Source organism: Myodes glareolus, chromosome 9 (genome assembly GCF_982192425.1).
Source record: "Myodes glareolus chromosome 9, mMyoGla1.1, whole genome shotgun sequence".
Lineage (NCBI taxonomy): Eukaryota > Metazoa > Chordata > Mammalia > Rodentia > Cricetidae > Myodes > Myodes glareolus.
This window is the reverse complement of record NC_142034.1, coordinates 14,825,875-14,847,906: the sequence shown is the minus strand read 5'-3', so window position 1 is coordinate 14,847,906 and position 22,032 is coordinate 14,825,875. Positions and strand designations below refer to the sequence as shown.

Here is a 22,032-nt window from a genome sequence, read left to right as displayed (position 1 = left end):
AATGAGCAAGTGAGCTGAGGGCCAGAGTTCATCTCGCTGCTTCCTGATTGTGGATGTCATGTGACTAGTTGCTTCACGCTCTTCCCACCACACTCTGATGGGCTGCATCCTCACCCTTCCTTCCTTCTACTGCTTTTGCCAGGTAATTGCTCACAACAGTGGGGAAAAACTATGAACACCCCAAGTGTGGTAGTGTGAGGTTTCATCAGCCCCTCAGTTAAAACTGGGCTGCAGTCCCGAGTGAGAGCTCACCAGATCTCCACCAAATGTATTACAAGAATTCTGATTCTGGGCGCCATTCAGGCATCATCAGTGGGGAAGCAAATAGCAATGTTCAGCAATGGGACACCACTCAAATGCTCCACTGTTGGTAGCCACCAAATCGTGGTTTTGAGTTGAGCCCACAGCTCAGTGGTAAAACTTGTGTTTAGCACGCTTGAAGCTCTGGGTTTTATTCCCAGCACAACAACACAAAAATACATTTTTAAAGTTTGCTTAAAGGTGTGGGTAGGGGACTGGGGATGCGGCTCAGTTGGTAGAGCACTTATGTAGCATACATGAAGCCTTGAATTCCATCCCCACTGCATTATATAAACTGGACATGATGGTATATACCTGTAAGGCCAACACCTGAGAGATGGAGGCAGGGGGATCAGAAGTTTGAAGTTATCCTCAGCTACAGCTACACTGTAAGGTTCCTGGTCAGTCTGGGGAACATGGGAACTTTTTTTTTCTTTTTAAATGCCGTAGCAAGAATGTCATGGTCAAAACCAGCAAGTAGAAACAGAGACAACACCTGAAGTCATAGTTTTCTTGCCTCCTTTTATGGGTGCTGAGAAGTTAACTGCTTTTTATTCTTGGGTAGAAGGACTTTTGACTGACGCTTTTTCTTCTTTAAAATTTTCTCTCTCTCAACTGGGCTGGGGTGGTCACACCTTTAACCCCAGCACTCAGGAGCCAGAAGCAGGCAGACCTCTGTGAGTTCAAGGTCAGCTTGATCTACAGAGAGAGTTCCAAGACAGCCAAAGCTACACAGAGAAACCCTGTCTCAAAAAACCCAAATCTGTCTCTCTCTTTCCCATTCTCTCTTTTTCTCTCCACATGTGTGTGTGCATGAGTGTGCGCACACATATGTGCACATGTGCATGTATGCAGAAACCAGAGGTCAACCCTGAGTGTCTTCCTCTATTGTTCTCTATCTCTGTTTGAGACAAGGTCTCTCACTACTTGGCGCTCACTGATTTAGCCAGACTGGTTGGCTGGCTGTCAAGCCGCAGATCTACCTGCCTCAGCCCATCTCAGCCCTGGGGTCACAGATATCTGCTGCTGCCATGCCTTAGTTTTTCACATGGTTTTGGGGTTCCAAAAACTCCGGTCTGTTGATGGACAATCCCTTATAACTTTGTATATTTTAAACATAAAGGTATTGACCCTAGAATTTTGAAAACGTAAGTGTTTTTATTGTTTTTTAGAGGGATTTGCCTGTTGCAATTTTATTTGTAGGTTCTGGGTATCCCACAGGAGCCTGTCCCCTAGAATGCTTATTGGGGACAAAGGCCAGAAGGACAAGCCTCTCCCTTGCATGCATAAGCACACGGTGGCAACTCTCCTGGAATGCAGGCTTCAGTTTCTGAGGTTGCTTCTGCAGCTTTGTTGAAAGCTGCAAGTTTAAAAATATCTCTACCGAGAGTATCTTCTCCATCTGCCCTCTGGACTCTAAGGTCCCCCTCCCCTACTTCACACCTCTCATTTTGGGAGTTGGGCAGCCAGGTGTGGTATCTGGTACCTGCAGCAGGGACCCGAGGTCAAGGGGCTTATTCTGGGCTCCCCTCCCTCCTGTGAAACCCGCTCCAGCAGCTCCACTTCGGTGAGCCCTTGGCAAAGGTACTCTATTGGTACAGCTAGGCTTCTGGCACTGCTGGGCTTTTTCAGTCCTGTGTGTGAGCTTTATGAAGCCAGACATTTCCTCATGGGTAATAGAGGTTGCAGGATGGGGCCTACAAACACCCTAAGCACAACTATCCAAAAGTCTGGGAGACATGAAAGGTACAGGAAGTGGTTGTTAGTGGAATTGGCCACAGGAGGACTCAACAGGATGCAGGCATACTACGAGCAGTGTGCATGGGCAGGTCTGGTCTTCAGACTGTCCCCCTCGAGAGCTATTCTAGAACATTCCAACATTGGAAACTCTTTGAGAGTTGTCAGCGAACACTCTATCTATTCATTTATATTTATTTATTTGTTTGTTCATTTATTTATTTTTATTTTATGTGCATTGGTGTTTTGCCTGAATGTGTCTGTGTGAGGGTGTCAATCCCTGGAACCGGAGCCACAGGCAGCTGTGAACTGCAGTGTGCTTGCCAGGATTTGAACCCAGTTCCTCTGAAGACCAGCCAGTGCTCTTAACAACTGAGCCATCTCTTCAGCCCCCTCAGTGAACACTCTTGAGCATTCAAATGCAGTCTTTAAAAATTTGATTTGGTTTATTATTTTAATTATGTGTAGATGTTTGTGTCTGTGTGTGGGTATGTGTTCATGAAGTGCAAGAGCTTACAGAGACCAGAGGTGTCCAATCCCCTGGAGCTGGAATTACAGGTTGTGAACTCTCTGATGAGGTTGCTGCAAACTGAACTCAAGTCCTCAACAACAGTTGCAAATGCTCTTAACTATTGAGATGAAATGTTTAAACTGGGTATTTTAAAGCATTTCCTTATTTAAAATCTAATTAATTCTCTCAAAGATCTGGTGGCAACCTCTTCCTTGGATGGTGGGGACAGAGCCGTGATAGACTGCTCACTGCAGCTGCCCTAGGATGAAGGCAGGGGGAACTGAAGTTTTATCGGGATCTTTCCTGGCCCTTGGCCACATCACTGCAGCTGCTGGATGTGGGCTGAGGAAGAAGATATCACCATGCTGTGTGCCCATATGTCACACTGGGCCACGCTTCGGGGCTTGTTCAGTTCTCCTAGCATTCTGTTCCCCAAATCCAGAGACAAAGACTTCAAGAAGGCACCCCATCTTTTACCCCCAGTGGGCCATTTTCCCATATCCTTCCTCAACCTCCAATTTCTATTTTGGAAATGTGTGTGTCAATAATGATGCAGAAATCCTAACATGGCAGGAAAAAGGGACGTGGAGAATATTTTTTTTTTCTGGTTGTTGGTTTTTTTGTTTTTGTTTTTTTTGACAGGGTTTTTCTGTGGAACAGTCCTGGCTGTTCTGGATCTCACTTTGTAACCAGGCTGCCCTTGAACTCACAGAGCTCCACCTGCATCTGCCTTCTGAGTGCTGGAATTAAAGGCATGCACCACCACTGCCCAGATAAAAAAGTGTTTTATGTCCATGGTCTAGACACATGTACCCCAAAGATGCTGTGTGATCTTGCACAAGTGACCACCCCCTTCTGTGTCTTGGATTTCTGCCCTGAAGTCAGGCTTGGCCTTGAGTTTACTGACGTTTGAAACAGACCATGCTGAGGGCTGAGAGGCTAATTCTGGGCACTGTACAAGATTTAGAATCTTCCTTGGCGGCTCCCAGAAGACCCAACTGCAGCTGCTTCAAGCAGAAATGTCTCCAGATATTGGCAAGTGTCCCCTACAGTACAAAATCTCTTCTCCCATTGGGCAGGTGATGTGTCTCTTTTTAATGGTTATGAAATTGAAAAGGGTGCCTTCTTTTATTTCATGCACATTCTCCACCTTTGAACTTGTTTCTTCTATGATGAGCAGGTGGGATGAGGCCAGGCCTGCTGGTCATGTGTTGAATGGTGTTGTGCTCTTGGGTGATAACGGCATGAGCTCAAACCTATTCCTCACTTGGGAAGAGAGAGTGACACAGGCCCATTTTATACAAAGGACATCTGGAGCAATGAGTCCAGATGCCATGTAGGATCCCAAGGAGGGGTTCAGGACACATGGGGGTTGGGACTGTCACAAAGACTTTACTTTTAGGTGAACACGCCTCAGAAAGTTTGGGAGTAGGAGGGCAGAAGAGAGAGGTACTAAAATTGTCCAGCAGGTCCTGGAGACTCGTCAGCTGTCCCCCAAATTCTTTTTTCCTCTATAGATTACATTTCTACTGTAGTGGTTTGAATGAAAATGCAAACTCACAGAGACTGGCATTATTATAGGTGTGGCCTTGTTGGAGGAAGTGTGTCACTGGGACTGGGCTCTGAGGTTTTAGAAGCTCAAGCCAAGCCCAGTGTCACTTTCTCTTCTTGCCGCCTGCTGATCCAGATACAGGACTCTCGGTCACCTCTCTAGCATCCTGTCTGTCTGCATGCTGCCATGCTTCCCACCCTGACAATAGACTGCATCTCTGAAACTGTAAGCAAGCCCCCAACTAAATGTTTTCCTTGTAAGAGTGCTAGGTAGTGGTGGCGCACACCTTTAATCCCAGCACTCAGGACACAGAGGCAGGCAGATCTCTGGGTCTGAGGCCAGCCTGGTTTAGAGTGAATCCCAGCACAGCCAGGACTACACAGAAAAATCCTGTCTCCAAAAACCAAAAACTAAAAGAAAAAGAAAAATATAGAAAAGAGTTGCCATGGTCATGGTGTCTATTCACAGCAATAGCCCTCAGTATAACACCTACTTTCTCTCTCTTGGATGCACAGATATGATTGAGTTCCAGCCTATAGTATGTGGACAGAAAGTCACAACTTCCTGGTCCAATAAAACCAAAAATCATCCACACTCATGTTCCACTTGCCAAGGCAGAACCTCCACAGCCTGGGCCTCTGAGTGTCTGCATTGAGAGCATAGACCAGGGCTGCCTCATACTCCACTGGGTGAACTTAACATGAGAAATGAAGGTCTTTCGTCTTCAGCATTTACACTTGGGGCTGTTGAGCATACTTGGCCTACTCTTAAGTAATCAGTGAATGCTAGAAGGTGGCTACTGAGCTGGCCTGTGGCTAGACTATAAATGTTTACATAAATGTCTGGGTGAGGTAGTTCATGTGTGTCCACACATGTATGGAGTTCATCCACAGGAACCCTGCCTTTCTTTCTCCTTTGAGGCACGGTCTCTCATTGACCTTGGAGGTCATCTGATCGGCCAGAGAGAGCTCCAGAGATCCTCCTGTCTCCGCCTTCCCAATACTGGGAGTGTCAGTGCCTATTACCTTAGCCTTGAGCTGTTTTGCCTTTTTTTTTTTTAGTAGGTTCTGGAAATTGAACTCAGCCTTGTTTTCAATTTATTTATTTTTTATTTTTTTACTTTTTTTTGTGGATTCTGGGAATTGAACTCAGGTCCTCATGCTTGCAAAGCAAGTGCTTTACTAACTGAGCCATCCCCTACGTCCAGTCCTGGAGCTTATTGCATTAGGGAACACACTGATTTCTGTGTTGGTTCTAACAGAGCTAGCTCTGCAAGTTATGAAGGGAGCAATTTTAGCTGAACTAAACACGTGACCATGTGACTGCACGAAGTGGTGGCAAGTCCCTAAATGCAGCCTGGCACGAGAGTCTGCCCAGGATGGCTGGACAGCTTCTGCTGAGCCAGGGTTTCCTCCAGGCTAAGAATAAACAGTAGACATGGGCATTTTGGCACAAGGTGCTAACTCCAGGCAGAACTGGCTCCAGGCTCGGGCCACAGCGGGTGCACAGCATGGTCACTGGTGGGACCTGGCAAAAACCTGAACTCTCCAGGCTGTCCTGGTGGCTCAGCATACCCGGGGACATGTTAAGAAATATAACACAGAGTTCAGACAGGCTGGGAGAAGGCAGAAGTATTGGGCCAACAGTTCTCGGCTTCCTAGCTTGGTGCACTTCCCTGGGACCAGGATGGAAGAGGCCTTCGAAGGAGGCAGAAGAGTTTTGTTTCTGAGAGACCAGAGACCAGGCGAGCACATCACCCTTGGAAAGAAAATCCCAGATCGCAGTCCTGCAAGACAGGGATGGTGGCATGAGATGGGAAGGTCCCCATAGGGTGGGTAGAATAAGGGAGTCACGCCTCTGATATCCAGCAAAGGCCACACAAGGGGGAAGCAACTGTCGCTGGACCTGTGCAATCTGCCAAGTACAGCTTGGGTGAATGGGTCACTCTGGCCCTTTCTCCCTCTCTCTTATCTCGTCCCTCCCCTGTGCCAGGGGCAGTGACAGTTGTCTGCCCAATTGACTGGGTTTCAGGGGTCCAGGCATCAAAGAGCAAAGGGAAGCCTACTAGCCTCTTGTCTCAGGCAATGTCTCCTTCAAGAAGACCCATCACATCCTGGATCCCAGGGAAAGGCACCAAAGGCACCAAGCTAGGAGGCTGGGGCCTGTTGTCCCCATACCTCTGCCTCAGCTTGTCTAAACTCACTGTCCTGGTTACTTAGTCCTCTTTCTTCCCGCCTTAGAAGGGCACCTTGGAAAAAGGGCACCTCGGAAACTGTCTCTGGCTGAGCCACTAGTTCCCATGGCTCGGGGAGTTTAGGCTTCTGTCAAGTCTCACCAGTGACTTGCTCAGCTGCTCCCAGCTTATCCATGGAAAGGCATCTTAGTGGTACCTTCTCCAGAGGTCACAGCCTAGCCTGGTCCCCAGAGCCAAGCCAGAGAAGCTGGTCTTGTCCACATGGTGTCTGCCCCCACTCTGCCACCCTCCTTCTCGTGGATGTCCCACACAATTCCTACACCTGGGATACTAGACACCCATAAGGATCCCAGGGGAGTACCCCACCCACCAACCATATCAAAAGTAGAACATTTTAAAAATGTTTTTATTTAATTAAAAAAGAGAGAGAGAGAGAGAGACAGAACTAACAACCGCAAACCATTGGTGGGTACAGGATCACAGGGGCTTAACTGGTGAGACACACAGGGAAGGGGTAGGAATGAGGAAGGGTGGGAAGATGGGCTCAGGCCTCATGTCCCTTCAGAGAGGGAGCCAGATCTGAGCCTGTCAGCAGTGGGGCCCAGCTCCACTCCCCTTGTCCCACAGGGAGAGCAAGCTGGTGACCAGGGTCCCCAGAGTGAGGCCAACAGTCAGTGGGAGAAAGGCTGGGGGGCTGGAGCAGTTGAGGTTTTTCTCCCTGTGTTCTAGCCCTGCTTCCCCCATGCCACCCCTGTCCCTTCTTCCTTTTCCTTCTAGCTCTTTCTTGGTCCCCGGAGTGGGCCTGTGTACTCTGCCTGGGACTGGACAAGAGGTAGGATTCATCGGAACAGAGCTTTCTCACGTGGACTCCTGGAAACTCCTGGGACCACAGGTGGGAAGGTAGCTTGTGTGGAAGTTACCATAGGCTGCTCTATGTCCAGAAGAGACATGAGACAGATCTTGGGTCTCCCTGGGGGTTCGGGGCTTCCTTCAGCCTCAAAAGATGCTACAGCGGTGGTAGAGGGGAGGGAAGTGACTGGGGAGCGGGGTGGGGACAGGGCCTGCAGAGGGGCAGACCACACACCTTGCTGTACAGGCTTTGACACATGCTGAGGAGCCCACCTGGCCAGGAGGGGATGGTTGTGAGCAAATACGTAGCACGCTCACATCTCAGCTCCCCAGCTCCTGGGCAGCCGGCTGGAGCTATGACATGGGATGTCTCCCTTCGGGGTGGTGGGGGCAATGGAGGGCAGGCAGGGAAGGGCAAAGGGACCCGGGTCTGAACTCGGTGTCAGCCTAGGGGGCTCCATGAGCAGGTGACTGAGGTAAGAATTGGCTTGTCACTTCTAAGTGAGACAGTTACCGGGGTCACAGATGACTGTTCAAGATTGGATTAAGAAGTCTCAAAAAGTAAGAAACAATTGATCCTTAGAAAGCACGTGTGTTATAGAAAAGGGGGGAGGGGTGGGTTTCCACTTCCTGGAGAGGTCTCTCTAATCTGGACACAACTCACACGGTTTTTGCTCACCTCAAGAGGGAGAGGGGGGAACGGCTGGACGAACTGTAAAACACAGAACTCATCCTTAGATTCAGGCAAAGTTAGAAAGCCCAGGACGGCCCCTGGAGTCGAATGTCCACAGAGTCCTCCGGGTGTCGGCGGAATAAATTATGATGACAGCAGCTGGGGACGATGCCATTGCTACTTCTTAGGACGAGGCGTTGCTGCCGCTTGTTCTCCCGCCGTTGTTTTTCAGTGTGTCACGATTCAGAATCATCTGGAAACGGATGCTCTTTCTTTGTTCATCTTTGTCTCTGCTCACCCTCAGGTTCCCCTTTCTTGTACCGAAGTTTATACATCTGTCGTGGAACACCAGTCTGGAGGTGAGAATGGCCCCACCTCCCCTCAGGGGTCAGAGTAGCTCCTCAGGCAAGTGGGGAGGGACACTGCAAGAGGCTGCATGCCTATCTTTCCTTGGACCCGTGAAATCCTCCAGATCTCCAAGTTTAGTGAGTAGGTCTTGCCTATTCTGAGCTCGGGAGAAACTTCCAGAAGCAGGCAGGAAAGCCGGCAGAGCCTCTGCCTTTACCCCAGATTCCCTGTCTCCTGAGGTGGAGAGAAGCCGGCCACAGGACAGCTCAAGGCTGAAGCACCAGTTAGCCACAGAGCTTTCTCTTTAGGACAGATGGTATTTCCAACCACAGGCTCCACCAGACCGCTGGACAGAAGCAAGAGAGGGAGACACAGAGGGAAATGGAGCAAGCCTCGGCTCACTTCAGGTTCCAGGACACAGGAATGTCTGAGTGGGAAGTAGCTGATGGGGGCTCGGTGGTCCCAGTTCTGGAAGAAGCCTTCCTGTGGCCCAGCGCCCAGGGAAGGAGAGAGGGTTTGACATCTTCTTCGGCATGACAGGTTTCCTGGTTTCCAACAGGCAGGCCGATGTAGCTTCTGGAAAATTCTTGGGCCTCCTGGGAAATTTCAGAGACCCAGAGGGCAGCAATACACCCTGCTGTGGGAGAAAGTTAGCCTTCAGTTTCTACCCAAGCCCTGATTCTGGTATCTAGGCTTCTTTCACTCTAAGCCAACTCATGGGCATCTTCTGGAAGCCAGGGAGGGTTGCCCTCGGCTCCAGTTCACTGTCTATAATCTTAAGGGTCACCCTGTTGCGTGTCACACAAACAGCCGCTCTGGGGGAGGCCGGCGCTGAGACGGGTGGGCAGGTCACACGGGAGTTGTCCGCCGGTTCAGCATGCTGACGTGGAAACCCTCCTTTAGGTCCTGTTGGAAGAAGTCGTGCATCTGGAGGAAGCCAGCATCCTGGTCCGGCGTGTAACTGGCAGCTGTGGTTACCTTGAGGGGCTCTCTGGACAGCGTGTACATGGACAGCTCACCCATGGGAATGGCCCCGGTGATCTTCAGGCCCACGGGAGACGCATCCCTGGAAGGTGAGGCCTCGGTGGACCGTGAGCTGGACCTGGACCGCCGTCGCCGGTACCTGTAGCTCGGCATCCTGGCGTATGGTGAGGAGGAGGAGGCCTTAAGGAATTCCCGCTTGGTTTTAAACCTCAACTCTTTGTTTTTCTCAATGTAAATGTTTACAGCCAGGACACCCACGGTCTCCGCCACAATGAACGACAGGGCTCCAAAGTAAAAAGACCAGCCGTAGTTGTAATGGTTCTTCTTGTCTTCGTCACGCTTGTCACTGGGGTCTCCTGTGTTGCTGGAGATGTAGACGATGATGCCAATGATATTACTGAGGCCTGAAAGGGAAGCGGGCAGGAGAGGCTAGAGGTCAGACTCACAGCACTAATGACAGGACAGAGAACAGGCCCCTGGAGGTGGGATGGTGGCCAGTCTTCTCCATGATATTTATTTATTATGGCAATTTATTTTGTATTTTTTTGATAAAGAGACTAACGTAGCCCAGGCTTGTCCTGAACTTAAGTAACGGAGGAAGACCTTGAACTTCTAATGAACTCTTCCCCTCCCAAGTGCTGGGATTACAGGCCTGCACCACGGCACCTGGCTTGGTAACTAATTTTTCTTCTTTTTACACTCTTTTCTTTCCTTCCTCCTTTCTTTTTTCCTTCCTCTCTTTCCTTTTGATTGGGTCTCGTGTAATCCAGGCTAGCTCAGACCTCCCTTAGTAGCCGAGGCTGGCTTTGAATTCCTCATCCCCATTAAAAAAAATTATTTTCTGTATATGTGCATTGGTGTTTTGCACGCACCACGTGTCTGCCTGCAAAGGCCAGAAGAGGGCATCAGATCCTCCGGAAGAGGAGTTACAGATGCCTGTGAGTCACCACGTGTGTGCTGGGAACTGTACTCCAGTCCTCTCCAAGTACAGACAGTGCTCTTAACCACAGAGCCGTCTTTCTCAGTCAGAACTCCTGTTCTTCTGCCTCCACTTCCCAGCTGGGATGAGAGCTATGCACCACCAGAGTCAGCTAAGTCCACTCAACCGTGAGTGTTTTTGAGAGTTAAGTTCTACACTTCTCAGCAGCACCTGAAATCTGGGATGACCACGTTCCTCAGGGTAACGTAACATTTACCTATAGCCCACCAACTCCCTACCATCTTCCAATTCATCTCTAACTAGCCTGTAACAGCCAACACAATCCTATGCTAAGTAAATGGATGTTATTCTGTCCTTCCTACTCCAGTCCCTCACCCTGGCTTCACATGACAAACTTCCTTAGGACTTGGCACCCCACGAGTATCCATGTTCTTTCCTGACGATCCAACTCAGCCAGTTCCCAACCCTCTTACAGGTTTGGAAAGCAGCCAAACCCAGTACCTTGGTTGTACTTTGCATACCCACCTTTCCGAGATGAGGTGAAATTCACATACTATCCAATTAACCTTTCTGAAGGACACGATTCAGGGGCATTTAGTGTGCTTACAATGTGTGCAACCCTTCACAATGGGTGAACCCCCATTTGTAAGACAGTTATCTCCCTCAAAGGAAACCCCATTAAGCAGTCGCACCCCATTAAGCAGTCGCTCCCCATCCCTTGCCTCAGTCTTACACATCTGGCCTCTTAAAGTTAGCCATGCCCTGATTTCAGTCTGCCCTCCCACCAGGACGCACACTCCTGGCAGTGAAGACCAGACGCTCAGGTACACCACTACGGCCGCAGCTCCGGTCCCATAGGGGCACCCCGACTTACCTGCAGCCACAAAGAGGATGCCTGCACTGAGGACAATATTGTTCTTGCGGCTGTAGATCCTCCCAGCGCCGATGCAGAGCCCTCCAAGCAGGAGCAGGATGGTGCTGAGGATGGGAAAGACACTGGAGGCCCGCACGATGCCTAGGCCAGGGTAGGAACAAAACAGAGAGGGCAGTGAGTCCAGCCATCCTTTCTGCCATGGCCACAGGTGTTTCTCCCTGGGGTCCTGCTGCTGGACCTAGGCAAACAATGGCTCTAGGTTGGCCATTGACTCTTCCAGAAGCCAAATGACCAGTAGTCACACCTGCCTGCAGGTCACTGGGCCTCTTTCTCACATTGCTTTCAGATGAGAGGGACTGGAGTCCCTCACTGGCACTAGGGAGGCCACAGTAACAGTCACTAATGTTCCAGATGGCGTGGACATTCATGCGACAACTCACAGCCCACCGAGTTCTCTCCTGAATGTACCATAGGTGCATTAGAAGGCTGGGAAGTAACGTGCCCAAGAGCCAGCTTGGATCATCGGTCAGCAGAACAGGTTTTAGCACATTGAATGGGACTGGGTGTCTGTCCTGCTCTGTGACATGCTGTGTGTTCCTAGACAAATCCCTCCACTCTTCAAAAACTCCCTTTCCCCACTTGTGAAACATGGTTTTAGTAACTCGGTGTCTCCTCATCTGTAAGGAGGCACATTCCAAATACCAAATCGGAGAAGGGCCCTGTGTTTCCTATACATACATACCCATGATAAAACCAACATGTTTACATTTTCATTTGTTATTATTGTGTGTGCATGCACGTGCCACAGCCCAGGTGTGGAGGTCAGAAGGCAACTCTGGGGACTCAGTTCTCTCCTTCTGTCTTTATGTGGCTTCTACGTTTGAACTCAGGTCACCAGGTTTGCACACATAGCAAACACCTCTACCTGGAGCCATCTTGCAAGCCCAACCATGATAAAAATTAATTTCACTGACAAATCAAATATAGAAAGTGACTGGTGGCGGCTAATGATAAAAGAGAGCCACTGCAACACTACACTGTAATAAAAGTTACTTGAAGAACCTATGGGCTCTTTATTTCTGGCATTTTCCATTTCATTAGTTTGAATTGCTGCTGACTAAAATTCCACAAAGCAAAACCATGAATAAGAACTGAAATCTCATAAATTTAGACTGTGAATTAGCGGGGGGCCACTGTGCTGTGGTTGGTTTTGTCTCTGTGAGGTGATCAGCACAGGGCTGGCTGCAGTACGCACTTCCTAAGTGACTGGTTCTGTTCAGTAAATCACCGCTGTGCCTATAGATGAAGATGTACAAGTTCACAACACGCGTGAGTCACAGAAGAGGCAGCAGGATGCAGTGAAATGGGGTCTACCACGCTGGTCAACAGAACCATGTCCGAATCCTTGTTCTACCCCTGACCAGCAAGGTCAGGGGTGGGGGCAGGGTCAGGGAACTTCCATGACCACCTGAGTTCACTTTTTCATAACTTGGCCACAGTGGTGATCCCACGCTGGAAGGGCTGACTGTGCCCTCTCCTTGTGGATGTGGCTTCCTGTGGGAAAAGGTATTACATATGTGTTTAGAGACCTCAGGGCCCTTAAGATGAGACCATCCTGAATGGACCAAGTTGTGCCTGAGTCCAAGGATAAGCATCTTTCTAAGACAGTGGAGAAGGCTTTGAGGATGAAGTCAGAGGACGGTGACATGGTCAAGAAATTCTAATGCTCCCTAACTGCAGAAGCGGCAAGGAAAGAGTCTCACTCCCTGAGCACGTAGAGGGTCAGGGGCCTGACAGTGTGTCCCCTTTTTGACTTCCAGTTGTCACCCAGGAGTCCCTTTCTGCTGCCTTCAGCCGCATGGTTCCTGACGGTTTGTTACAGCCCTTTCGGAAGTGAACGCCCACCGGACCACATGGCAGGCTTCCGGTCTCCACCCTGAGCATCTGGGTGGACGGCAAGAGGGTCAGAGGAAGAGGACAAAGACATGGGGGATGTTCAGAGCTCCTTCTCTGTGTCCTCCCAGCTCTAGAGAAATTCAGTTGTGTGGGCCTTGGTGGCGCCAGCGGAGGACCGTGAGTCAGGAAGTGCGGGTAGGTGCCCCTCCTGAGCCAGCTGACTGGCTTGGGGCCTTGCAGCCTCTGAAGGCGGTGTTTGTCTCCTTTCTGTACAACCACAGTGTGAGTCCTTGTTCCACAGAGAAGGGATTGTGTGGGGGCATTAAATGAGACTCCTCTCCCCAGCGCTTCCTCCCCCACTCCTCATAGCTTTCCTGTACTCGCAGGCCCTGGGAGGAGGCTTCCGGTGTGCGTCAGAAACATGCCTCTGAGCTGAGACTGCCAGACTCAGGTCAAGACCCCGTCCTGCCTTCTGAAGGCCAGTCAGGTGGTCCAGAGAGAAGGGTGGCTCCAACTCCTTTAAAGACACTGGAGGCCTGTGGCTCAGAGCCCTCCATCCAGGTGAGTCCTGCAACCACCTGTCCCCTGTCACTCGACTCGAATGCTTGAGTGCCTTGTTGAACACGTGTCTAAGGGATGAGAGGCTAGAGCCAGCCACACTACGTGATCACTTCAAGATATGTGGATGATATATGTCTGTCTGAAGGAAGGACGGGGAGAATGTTTGTCTGTCTGGAGGATGGACACTATCTTGTAACTTACTCTAAGGCTTCACTGTGGACTCAGAGCTGTCTCGACACCTGTGCTGTGGCTTGGCACAGACATCCCCTCATCTAGCTGGAAATCCTGAACCTAGGAGGGAGGTGCCATGCCTGGGGCAAGACAGGCAGGGACTGAACCGTGGGGACAAGACACACCTAAGCGAGAGACTATGCAGGGTGTGAGGTGGTGACACCCCCAAATCCCAAGCTATGAGTGTGCACCCAGAAATCCAGCGACAATAATGCAACTTAAAATGCAAGCTTCTCTGGGAGGCTTAGGAACTTGAGGGTCAGGGTTGGCTTGATTCTTGAATTTTCTAAGGTAGAGTGAGAGCCGCCTAGCCTCCGGGCCTACTGGGCTGCTGCTGTCTCAGGGGCCTTCCCTTGCCACAGAACCTTCTGGGCTCTCCTAACTACCGTGCTCTGCCACCAGACCAGCACCTGGAGGGCAGAACTATTTCCACGCCACTGTACCCACTTGCTCGGGATGGTGACAGGCACATGATAGAGTCACACTTCTGTCAAATGAATGAAGAAGTAAGTGAGATCACCATATGAGCCCCCAGAGATCACTCTCTTGGGCGTCTCTACAGTTTGAGCATAACAGTCTGGACAGAAACCAGAAGGTTGAACACTGAGAATCAGGGCAGCCTGGGAGCCACAGGCCCCGTGGCTACAGAGACTACGACCTTCACAAGTCTCAGAGTTGTGTATGCAGCTGACTCCAGGCTGCCCTGTGTTCACGGGGAATGTGGAAATCAGTTTTCAGGGCCAAGTGTCCCTATCTCCACAGCCACCGAACCGGCATACACTAGCTTATTAAGAACTCACCTCTGCCTCCAAACTCACCAATAGCCAAAGCCTGCAGGCCCGGGGGCCATCTGTCATCTTGCACTGGGTACCTCTGGGCTTGTTACAAACCAGCAGGTTTCCTTGGGGATCTGATACATTTGAGAACATGTCCTTTGTGGGAAAGACAACTGTCACACTGATACTATCCCTCTGAGGCACGCCTAGTCCTCTGGGTACCCAGGGGACACTGCTGGCGGGAAGACCTGTAGCATCAGGGTCAAAGCTTCTGGTCACATGGCTTGTGGGACTCCAGACCCTAACTCTGTCCTTCTCTGTCCCATCCTGGACCCCAGGAGGCTGACTGTGTGGACCAAACCACGAGGCTCCCAACTCTGGCTTTTGGAGGACAGTGCCACTGTTTGGAGTTATTCCCAAGGCTTCTCTCTGCCAAGCTGCAAAACGAAGAAGCTGCCACATTCTTCCCTAAAGGTCACAGCTCTTGCCACTCAACCCCGTCCTTCCAGCTCCCTTTCACGTGCTCTGCCTCGCAGAACTGGAAGGATGTCACTCACCCCATAATTTATGCAACTAGCAATCCTTGTGTTGCACACTGTGCAACCTCCACAATGATCTGTGGCCACTCTAAGGGGATCCCACCTACCTGGTCGAGTGGGGGCCCCTATTATGCAGGATCAGAGGGCAGGAGGGTGACAGAGGAGAAGATAAGGGAGGTGGATATTATTTCAGGTTCTGGGCCTGGCTGGAGCAGCCTGGCATGGCCTCGGCTCCATGGGAACTGCATACTGTTCTATTTCATCAGATGACTCATAATCCAAATCCTTTCTTGTAGGGGAAAAAAAAAGACCCATAATCAGGGGCACAGTGAATTGCGCTCCCTCTGAGGACACACTGGTATCGATTCTCCATGTGTGAGGCTGGGCCTGAGCCCCAGGGGAGCCGCGAGAAGCAGCTCTTTGTGTCTTTTGGCTGATGGGGAAGGAGGAGGGACACAGAAATTCTAGCATCCACTCCTAGCCCCTCTGGCTGCGGCTTCCTGCCTTCTGGAGAGGGGGTGTTCAGAGGCCTATGGATGAGCTCTGGGTAAACTGTAGGAGCCCAGGGCAGTTTATCCCCTGGAGTCCAGCATGTGCTGTGGATAGCACCTGGGAGGCAGCACTCAGCCACAGGACCAGATGGGAGCAAGGGCTTAAGGGCAGCCCAGAGGCAGAGTCGTTGGCTGTATTAGTCAGGGTCGAAGGGACTCAGGGCCACCTGTCAGGGGCTACCCTGCCACCTCCATCACCAACTCTGGAACACCCTGCAGTCTCCATCACCAACTCTGGATACTCTGCCACCTCCATCACCAACTCTGGGATTCCTGGCACCCCAGGAAGCTGTCTTGGCTGGTGAGTTAATCCCTACATAGTATGCTTCTGATGTTCCATCCCTCAGGAAGATGTGGTCTGGGCAGAACTTTTTCAAGACTGGGACTCATAAAGCTCAGGGTGGCCTCAGATTCACTACACAGCAGAGGAGGACCTTGGTCTCCTGAGCCTCCTGCCTCTGCCTCTTGAGTGCTGGTATTATTGGTGTGAACAATCACACTTGGCTCAGAGAGCTTGTATCTTTCCTTTCCCTCCCTCCCTCTCTCTCTGTCTCTCTCAATTTTAACTTTATTTTATGTTCATTGGTGTGATGGTGTCAGATGCCCTGAAACTGGAGTTACAGACAGGTGTGAGCTGCCTGGGGGTGCTGGGAATGGAATCGAAGCTCTCTGGAAGAGCAGTCAGCGCTCTTAACCACTGAGCCATCTCTCTAACCCTATTTAAAAAACAAAAAAACAAAAAACTGGAGACAGGGGTTCATGTAACCCAGCCTGGCCTGAAACTTACTACATAGCAGAGAATGACCTCAAATTCCTGATCGGCCACACCTCCCAAGTACTGAGATTACAGCCCGTGCCACCAAGCTGGGTTTTAACGGTGCCAGGGATGGAGCCTAGAGCTCGGTATGGGTTAGGCAAGCACTCTGCCAACTGAGCTACATCCCCAGGAAGTTCTTGTCTTTAACTTCAGTCGCTCCACCACCGGTCCCTTGAAGCTGCACACCACTGCTTGGGCTACACTGGGTCTCGGGCCTTGACCAGCTGTACCCACCCACACTCAGGACATCCACACGTCAGGGCACCGCTAGGCTCAACCCCACCCTCTGAGCTCAGGACTTCCCCAGGGTAAAGAACTGGGGGGCCGAGTCCACAGGGCTCACCTCTCTAGCCCCTCCCTTCCTCTCCCCTCCTGATACAAAGCAGCTGGGGGTACTTGGCACTCACGGAGGAGGTACTCTGAGCTGTCATGGTCGTAATCGTTGTCCTCTGGGAAGTGGTTGATCCTGAAGCAGTGTCCCTTATAGATGCCTGGAAGAAACAAGGGCAAACACAGGCCGTGAGCGTCCTGTGGGTTCACACACTGTTCATTCCAGACATGGAAGCTTTGGGTGGGTCACAGGGGCCGAGGGAAGAGAAGTTGGATCTGGAGTCCCCACTGCTTGGTGCCCTGTGGGGACGCAGATACACGCCGAGATGAACCGCAATCACAACTGCATCACTTATGCTTAAGACTAGACGTCATCAAGAACGAAACGACATGCCACTAGTCAGTGTCCGGACAAAAAGGCTCCAATCGGCATGGAAGATCCCCCAGACCTAAGGGGATTCTAGAACCTGCAGCTTGAAAAATGTCCAGGAATTTGTTCCTGACGAATGGGCAGAGGACCTTTCAGGCACAGCAAGACTCATAAAAGCAAAGGTCAGGTGGTGCTTATTCAGTATGGTGCGAATTCCTAATACCAATGCTAGGATGGTCTCAAGATTCTATCCCATCCATCTGATTGATGGCAGAGAGCCAAGAAACTTCCAGAAGGGCTAAAAGGCTAGAAGAGCAGGATTCCTGGTTTGTTCAGTAACTGTGGGAGGACAGGACAGTTCTCACTTCCAGAATCTTCCATCCATTTTCTCCTAATCCTCTGCTGCCCTGTAGCCTGGGAATGCCCATCACTAAACACATCAGCAGAGAGGGAGTCACATGGTGGTGGTGGGGGGGAGGAATCATGTCACTTCGTGCCTGCCTGCCAACTCCTCTGCCTTGTCAGCCGACTGACTGACTCTAGCTGAGCTACCTCCCCCCTTCGTGCCCCGTGCCCCCCACCCCCGCTGTAACTGGTCAGAGCTGGTCTATTTCCAGCTGTAGCCTGTGCCTTTCTCGCAGCTCCTGCCAAGCATCCTGCTGGCCTCTAGCTGCCCAGCCCGACCTCACAGTGGGTGGGAGTGGTTCTGGAGGCTGGCTGGGTGTGTGCCAGAGGCACATCTGTCTTCCCTTGCGTCCAACTAAGGTCTCCCTGCTGAGCGGGGAGCATGCCATTTTCCTACCTGGCTATGAAATGAGCTGTTGGCCAGCTGGCCAACACCAAGCTGTCCCTCCGTTTCCCTTCAGCTGCCGCTCCAAAGACCTGTGTGTACTGCTGTGACCCTCTGCCTGGGACCCCAGGTTAGAGGTGCAGGGGACAGACTGAGGATCTGAGAGGCGGTCTTAGGAGGGATGTACTTTCACAGTGTTTTCTGTGGGAGCACAGTTAACCTCGCGTTTCCCCACCCACACAGTGGCAATCACCTCAGCTCTCACCTCCAAGGCCCTGGGAACTATGTGAGATGATACCAGCAAAGGACCGAGGTGGTTCTCGGTCGATGGCGATGATTAAGGACGGCTTGCTGCTGCTGGCCCCAGAGTCCCCTGTCTTTTGCTTCATGTGTCCCTGCGCGACTGAGTTAGTGAACAAATGCAGGGACTGGAGAAGGAAGGGGCAGACCACCAGAAGGGGTTGGTCTCAGGACGTCTGGGGGCTGGGAGACTGGCAGGGACTCAGTGGGCCAGTAACAGCCTCCACCGTCATTCCTAGGACCTGCTACCAGATTAAAAAAATGTTCCCATAGACCAAGAACTGGCCCTTTCTGGAGGGAGCAGCACTGCCACCGTCCACCCCCAACACTTCCTCTTTCCTTTTTTTTTTTTTTTTTTTGCCACTTCCTGGGTCTAAAGAAATCACCAAGTCACACCTGCTTGTAGGAGCAAGTCAAATTATAAGAGGCTGGAAGAGAAGAAAACAAGCTTTTCAGAGCTACAATCCCGCGGCTGACTTCTCAGGTCTGCATCCTCCCACGCACACGCATCCAGGTAGGGTTCTCCTTCAGTTTGAAGGGATGCTGGGAGTTGGTCCCAAGACCTTGCTCATACAAAGCATATATTCTACTCCTCAACCCCAGTCTCTATTTTTCTTTAAAAAAAATCTTAATTTTGAATTATTGTAGTTTTGTATGCCCTTGTAAGAAATAATAAGGGCAGGGGCTGGAGAGATGACTCCATGAGTAAAGTGTCTGTCACTCAAGTAGGACCACCTGAATCGGAGTCCCCAGACCTGTAAAAAGCCAGGTGTGGTGGTGCTCTACAACCTCAAGGTGTGGGGTAGGGAGGTGGGCAGATAGGAGGATCCCAGGCACACCAGCCAACCAGCGGAGTCTAGCCCAGACCAGCAGGCTCCAGGTTCAGTGAGAAACCCTATCTGGAAAAATAAAGTGGAGGAGGCTGGGGCGATGACTCAGCAGGCAAGTGTGAGGACTGGGGTTCAGATCCCCAGCAAGGATGAAATGTCTGATAGGCAAGGAGGCCTGTCTGTAATCCCAGGTGGGATGTGCCTGGGAGATGTATGGTGTGTGTGTGTGGGGGGGGGGCAGACGCAGGGAGTTCAGAGCAAGCTAGTCAGACTAGCACAAATGGTGAGAGAGATCTGATTTCAGTCAGAGACTGCCTCAATACATACGGTAAAGATCAAAGAAGGGACACTCAAAAGTAACTCAGGTCTACACATGCGCACCCCCACACATGAACACACACACACACACACACACACACACACACACACACACGAATAAGTATGATTGTAAGACAGCTGAGAGGCATCCCAAAGTCTATTTCTGGCCTCCATGCACAACCATACTGAGGAGCACACACATGTGCAATCACACCCACATATACATAAAAAGAAAGAATTAATAAGAAGACATGGAATGCTCTTTACTCAGTTTCCTGACAAACCTAGCAAGATGTCACAGCTAGGACAGTGACACTGACCTCATGTGTTCTTCCAACACAAGGGTCTCTCCAGTTGTGTGCCCCCCCCCCCCCCCGCTTAGCCACACATACCTTCACGTCTACCCTAGTCTGTCGGGAACCCACAGCAGCCTCCATGGCGTTCTCAGTTGTGGTAGTTTTGCCCTTTTAAAAACTGATCTACTTAAGGAAGCTAAGGCATGGCATGCTAACCTTTGGGGCTGGCTTCTTGCACTCAGCACAACTCTCCTGAGATTTATCTCCAGTTTGGGTGTTGGTGGCTTGTGTCTTCCATGGTTGGGCAGTGTTCCACGGCATGGAAACCTCATCCTCTGCTGAATCATGACCCACCAAACGATGTCTGCTGCCTCTCTAGCTGCTCCCAAAAGTGTCACTGGGGGTGTTCATGTTCAGATCTTAGGGGGAAATACGTTTATTACCACTCGGGGACAAATGCCCAGGGGTGCAGCTGTTGGGTCATATGACAGCAACAAGTGTTTTAAGACTGTCAAGCTGGACTCTGGTATGGTTGTAACTCCCTATTTTAAATATGGAATATCATATATATCATCTATAGCCACTTTTGCCACTGACCCACAACCACGAACAGCTCTCCAATTAAGCATTTCAGTCTTGAGAAAATTGTTGTTTTCTAATTAGAAAAAGAGTAAGTCGATAATCAATCCAAATGATGCAGGAAAAGCCCTAAAAAACCCCCATAGAAATGAGAAAGGTGGGGAGCCCCTCTCCCCAGCATCAAGGTTGCCAACAGAAAAGGGCTTTAGCTCCCATCAGGGTGCCATGCAGTTATCTGTATGTCCAACCTGACGACAAAGCTGGGCTTCAGGAAGGCCAGTTTGCCCACTCCCAGAAACACCTGCTCTGAGCATCCTCCTGATATTTTACTGTTCTCTGCTCTACAGTTGGAGCGTTATTGAACTGAATTAATGAGTTGATTTTTGTGACACTGAGGATTGAGCCTGGGGCTTTGAGCATGCTCAGCAGGTGCTCTATCCCTGAACTGTATTCCAGACCCTTTATGTATTTATCTGAGGAATTATGAACAAGATCATGTAGTCCATTTATCAGCTTTCATAGCTTGTTTGTTTTGAGACACGGTCTCACTGTGTAGGCCTGGCTGGCTGGAACTTGCTGTGTAGACCAGGCTGGCCTTGAATGGATGAGATCCACCTGTCTCTCAAGTGCTGAGATTAGTTCCAGTAGACCTGAACTGTGGTGTTGGTTTTAAGTGTTGGGAATGGAATATAAAGTCTTGTGAATTTATGTCAGGCAAACACCCTGACACTAGGTAACATCCACAGCCTGTTAACTCATTCGGTGTGTGTGCATGTGTGTGTGTGCGCATGCACGCATGCATTGGTACACACTGTATAAATGGTACATGTGTGGAGGCTAGAAGTCAACTTTGGGTCTCCTTCCTCAAGGACCATGATTCCGTTCTTTGAGACAAGCTCTCTCACCAACCTGGAACTTGCCAAACGGTCTAGGTCCAGAGGGATCCAGAGACCTCTGCTTCTCTGGGGTGGGAACTGCAAGGGCATGTCAACACGCTTAGTTTCTGACATGGGTGTTGGGGATCAAACTTGAATAGCATTTGGCTGGCTGAATTATCTCCCCAGCATCTCATTCTTAAGCATGTTATTTTCAGGAGCTAATGAATGTCGCCTGTTCTGGATACATCACTTCTGTTTCATCTGGGCTCTGCCCATACATGGTGGGTCCCACCCTTTGGGGGTAGCGACTGAAGGGAATCTGGATGCATATGTACCCTGCAGTAGCTTTTCTGGTCCTCCATTCCCCTTTCCTCCCTGCTTTCTCACAAACCTAGAGGAAAACTAGCATAGACTAGAGATCGGCATCACTGCAGCTTAGCTTTGCTGCCCTTGACGGCATCTTGCACTCTAACTGGCAGAAGCTGTGAAGGTACCTATGCCAGCCAGCTGTCCATCACTGTGACGTGACATGGCAAGAGAGAGACAAAAGGCTCTTTTTGGCTCACAGTTTCGGAGGTTCCATGTAGACGGATGTCTCTGTCCCACCTGGTCCTGCAGCCGTTCAGTCCCAAATAAACACAGAGGTTTATATTAACTATAAACTGTTTGGTCTATTGCTTGGGCTTAATACTAACTAGCATTTACAACTTAAATTAACCCATAATTCTTATCTATGTTTAGTCACGTGGCTTGGTACCTTTTCTCAGTAAGGCATTCTCAGCCTGCTTCCTCTGCGTCTGGCTTGCGACTGTGTCTCCGCCTCTCCTCTTCCCAGAATTCTCCTAGTCTGGCTGCTCCACCTCTACTTCCTGCCTGGCCACTGGCCAATCAGCGCTTTATTAAACCAACACCAGTGACAAAGCATCCCCCCCACCCCCCCGACAGCATCTCCAGCTTGTGGTTCTTTGAGCCTGTGGTATAGTGTGTAGCTGCACACCGTGATAAAAG

The 22,032-nt window shown here is 50.5% G+C and overlaps 1 protein-coding gene across 2 annotated transcripts in view; it reads right to left on the bottom strand.

Moving 5' to 3' along the window:
- Window positions 1-5,180: 5,180 nt before the first annotated feature.
- Window positions 5,181-22,032, bottom strand: part of Cacng4 (calcium voltage-gated channel auxiliary subunit gamma 4) — a 64,836-nt gene continuing 47,984 nt past the window's right edge. Inside the window, exons 2-5 of one of the 2 annotated variants that reach the window (XR_015738732.1) lie at window positions 16,741-16,824; window positions 10,963-11,103; window positions 7,823-9,552; window positions 5,181-5,886 (exon numbers count right to left, since the gene is read on the bottom strand). Coding sequence is in view for 1 of the 2 variants with exons in the window: in XM_048446062.3 (XP_048302019.2) it covers window positions 9,014-9,552; window positions 10,963-11,103; window positions 16,741-16,824 (764 nt within the window). In the remaining variant the exon portion in view is untranslated. Of the gene's footprint in view, window positions 5,887-6,682; window positions 9,553-10,962; window positions 11,104-16,740; window positions 16,825-22,032 lie in introns of those variants that run through there. The other variant, XM_048446062.3, reaches the window with a different exon arrangement.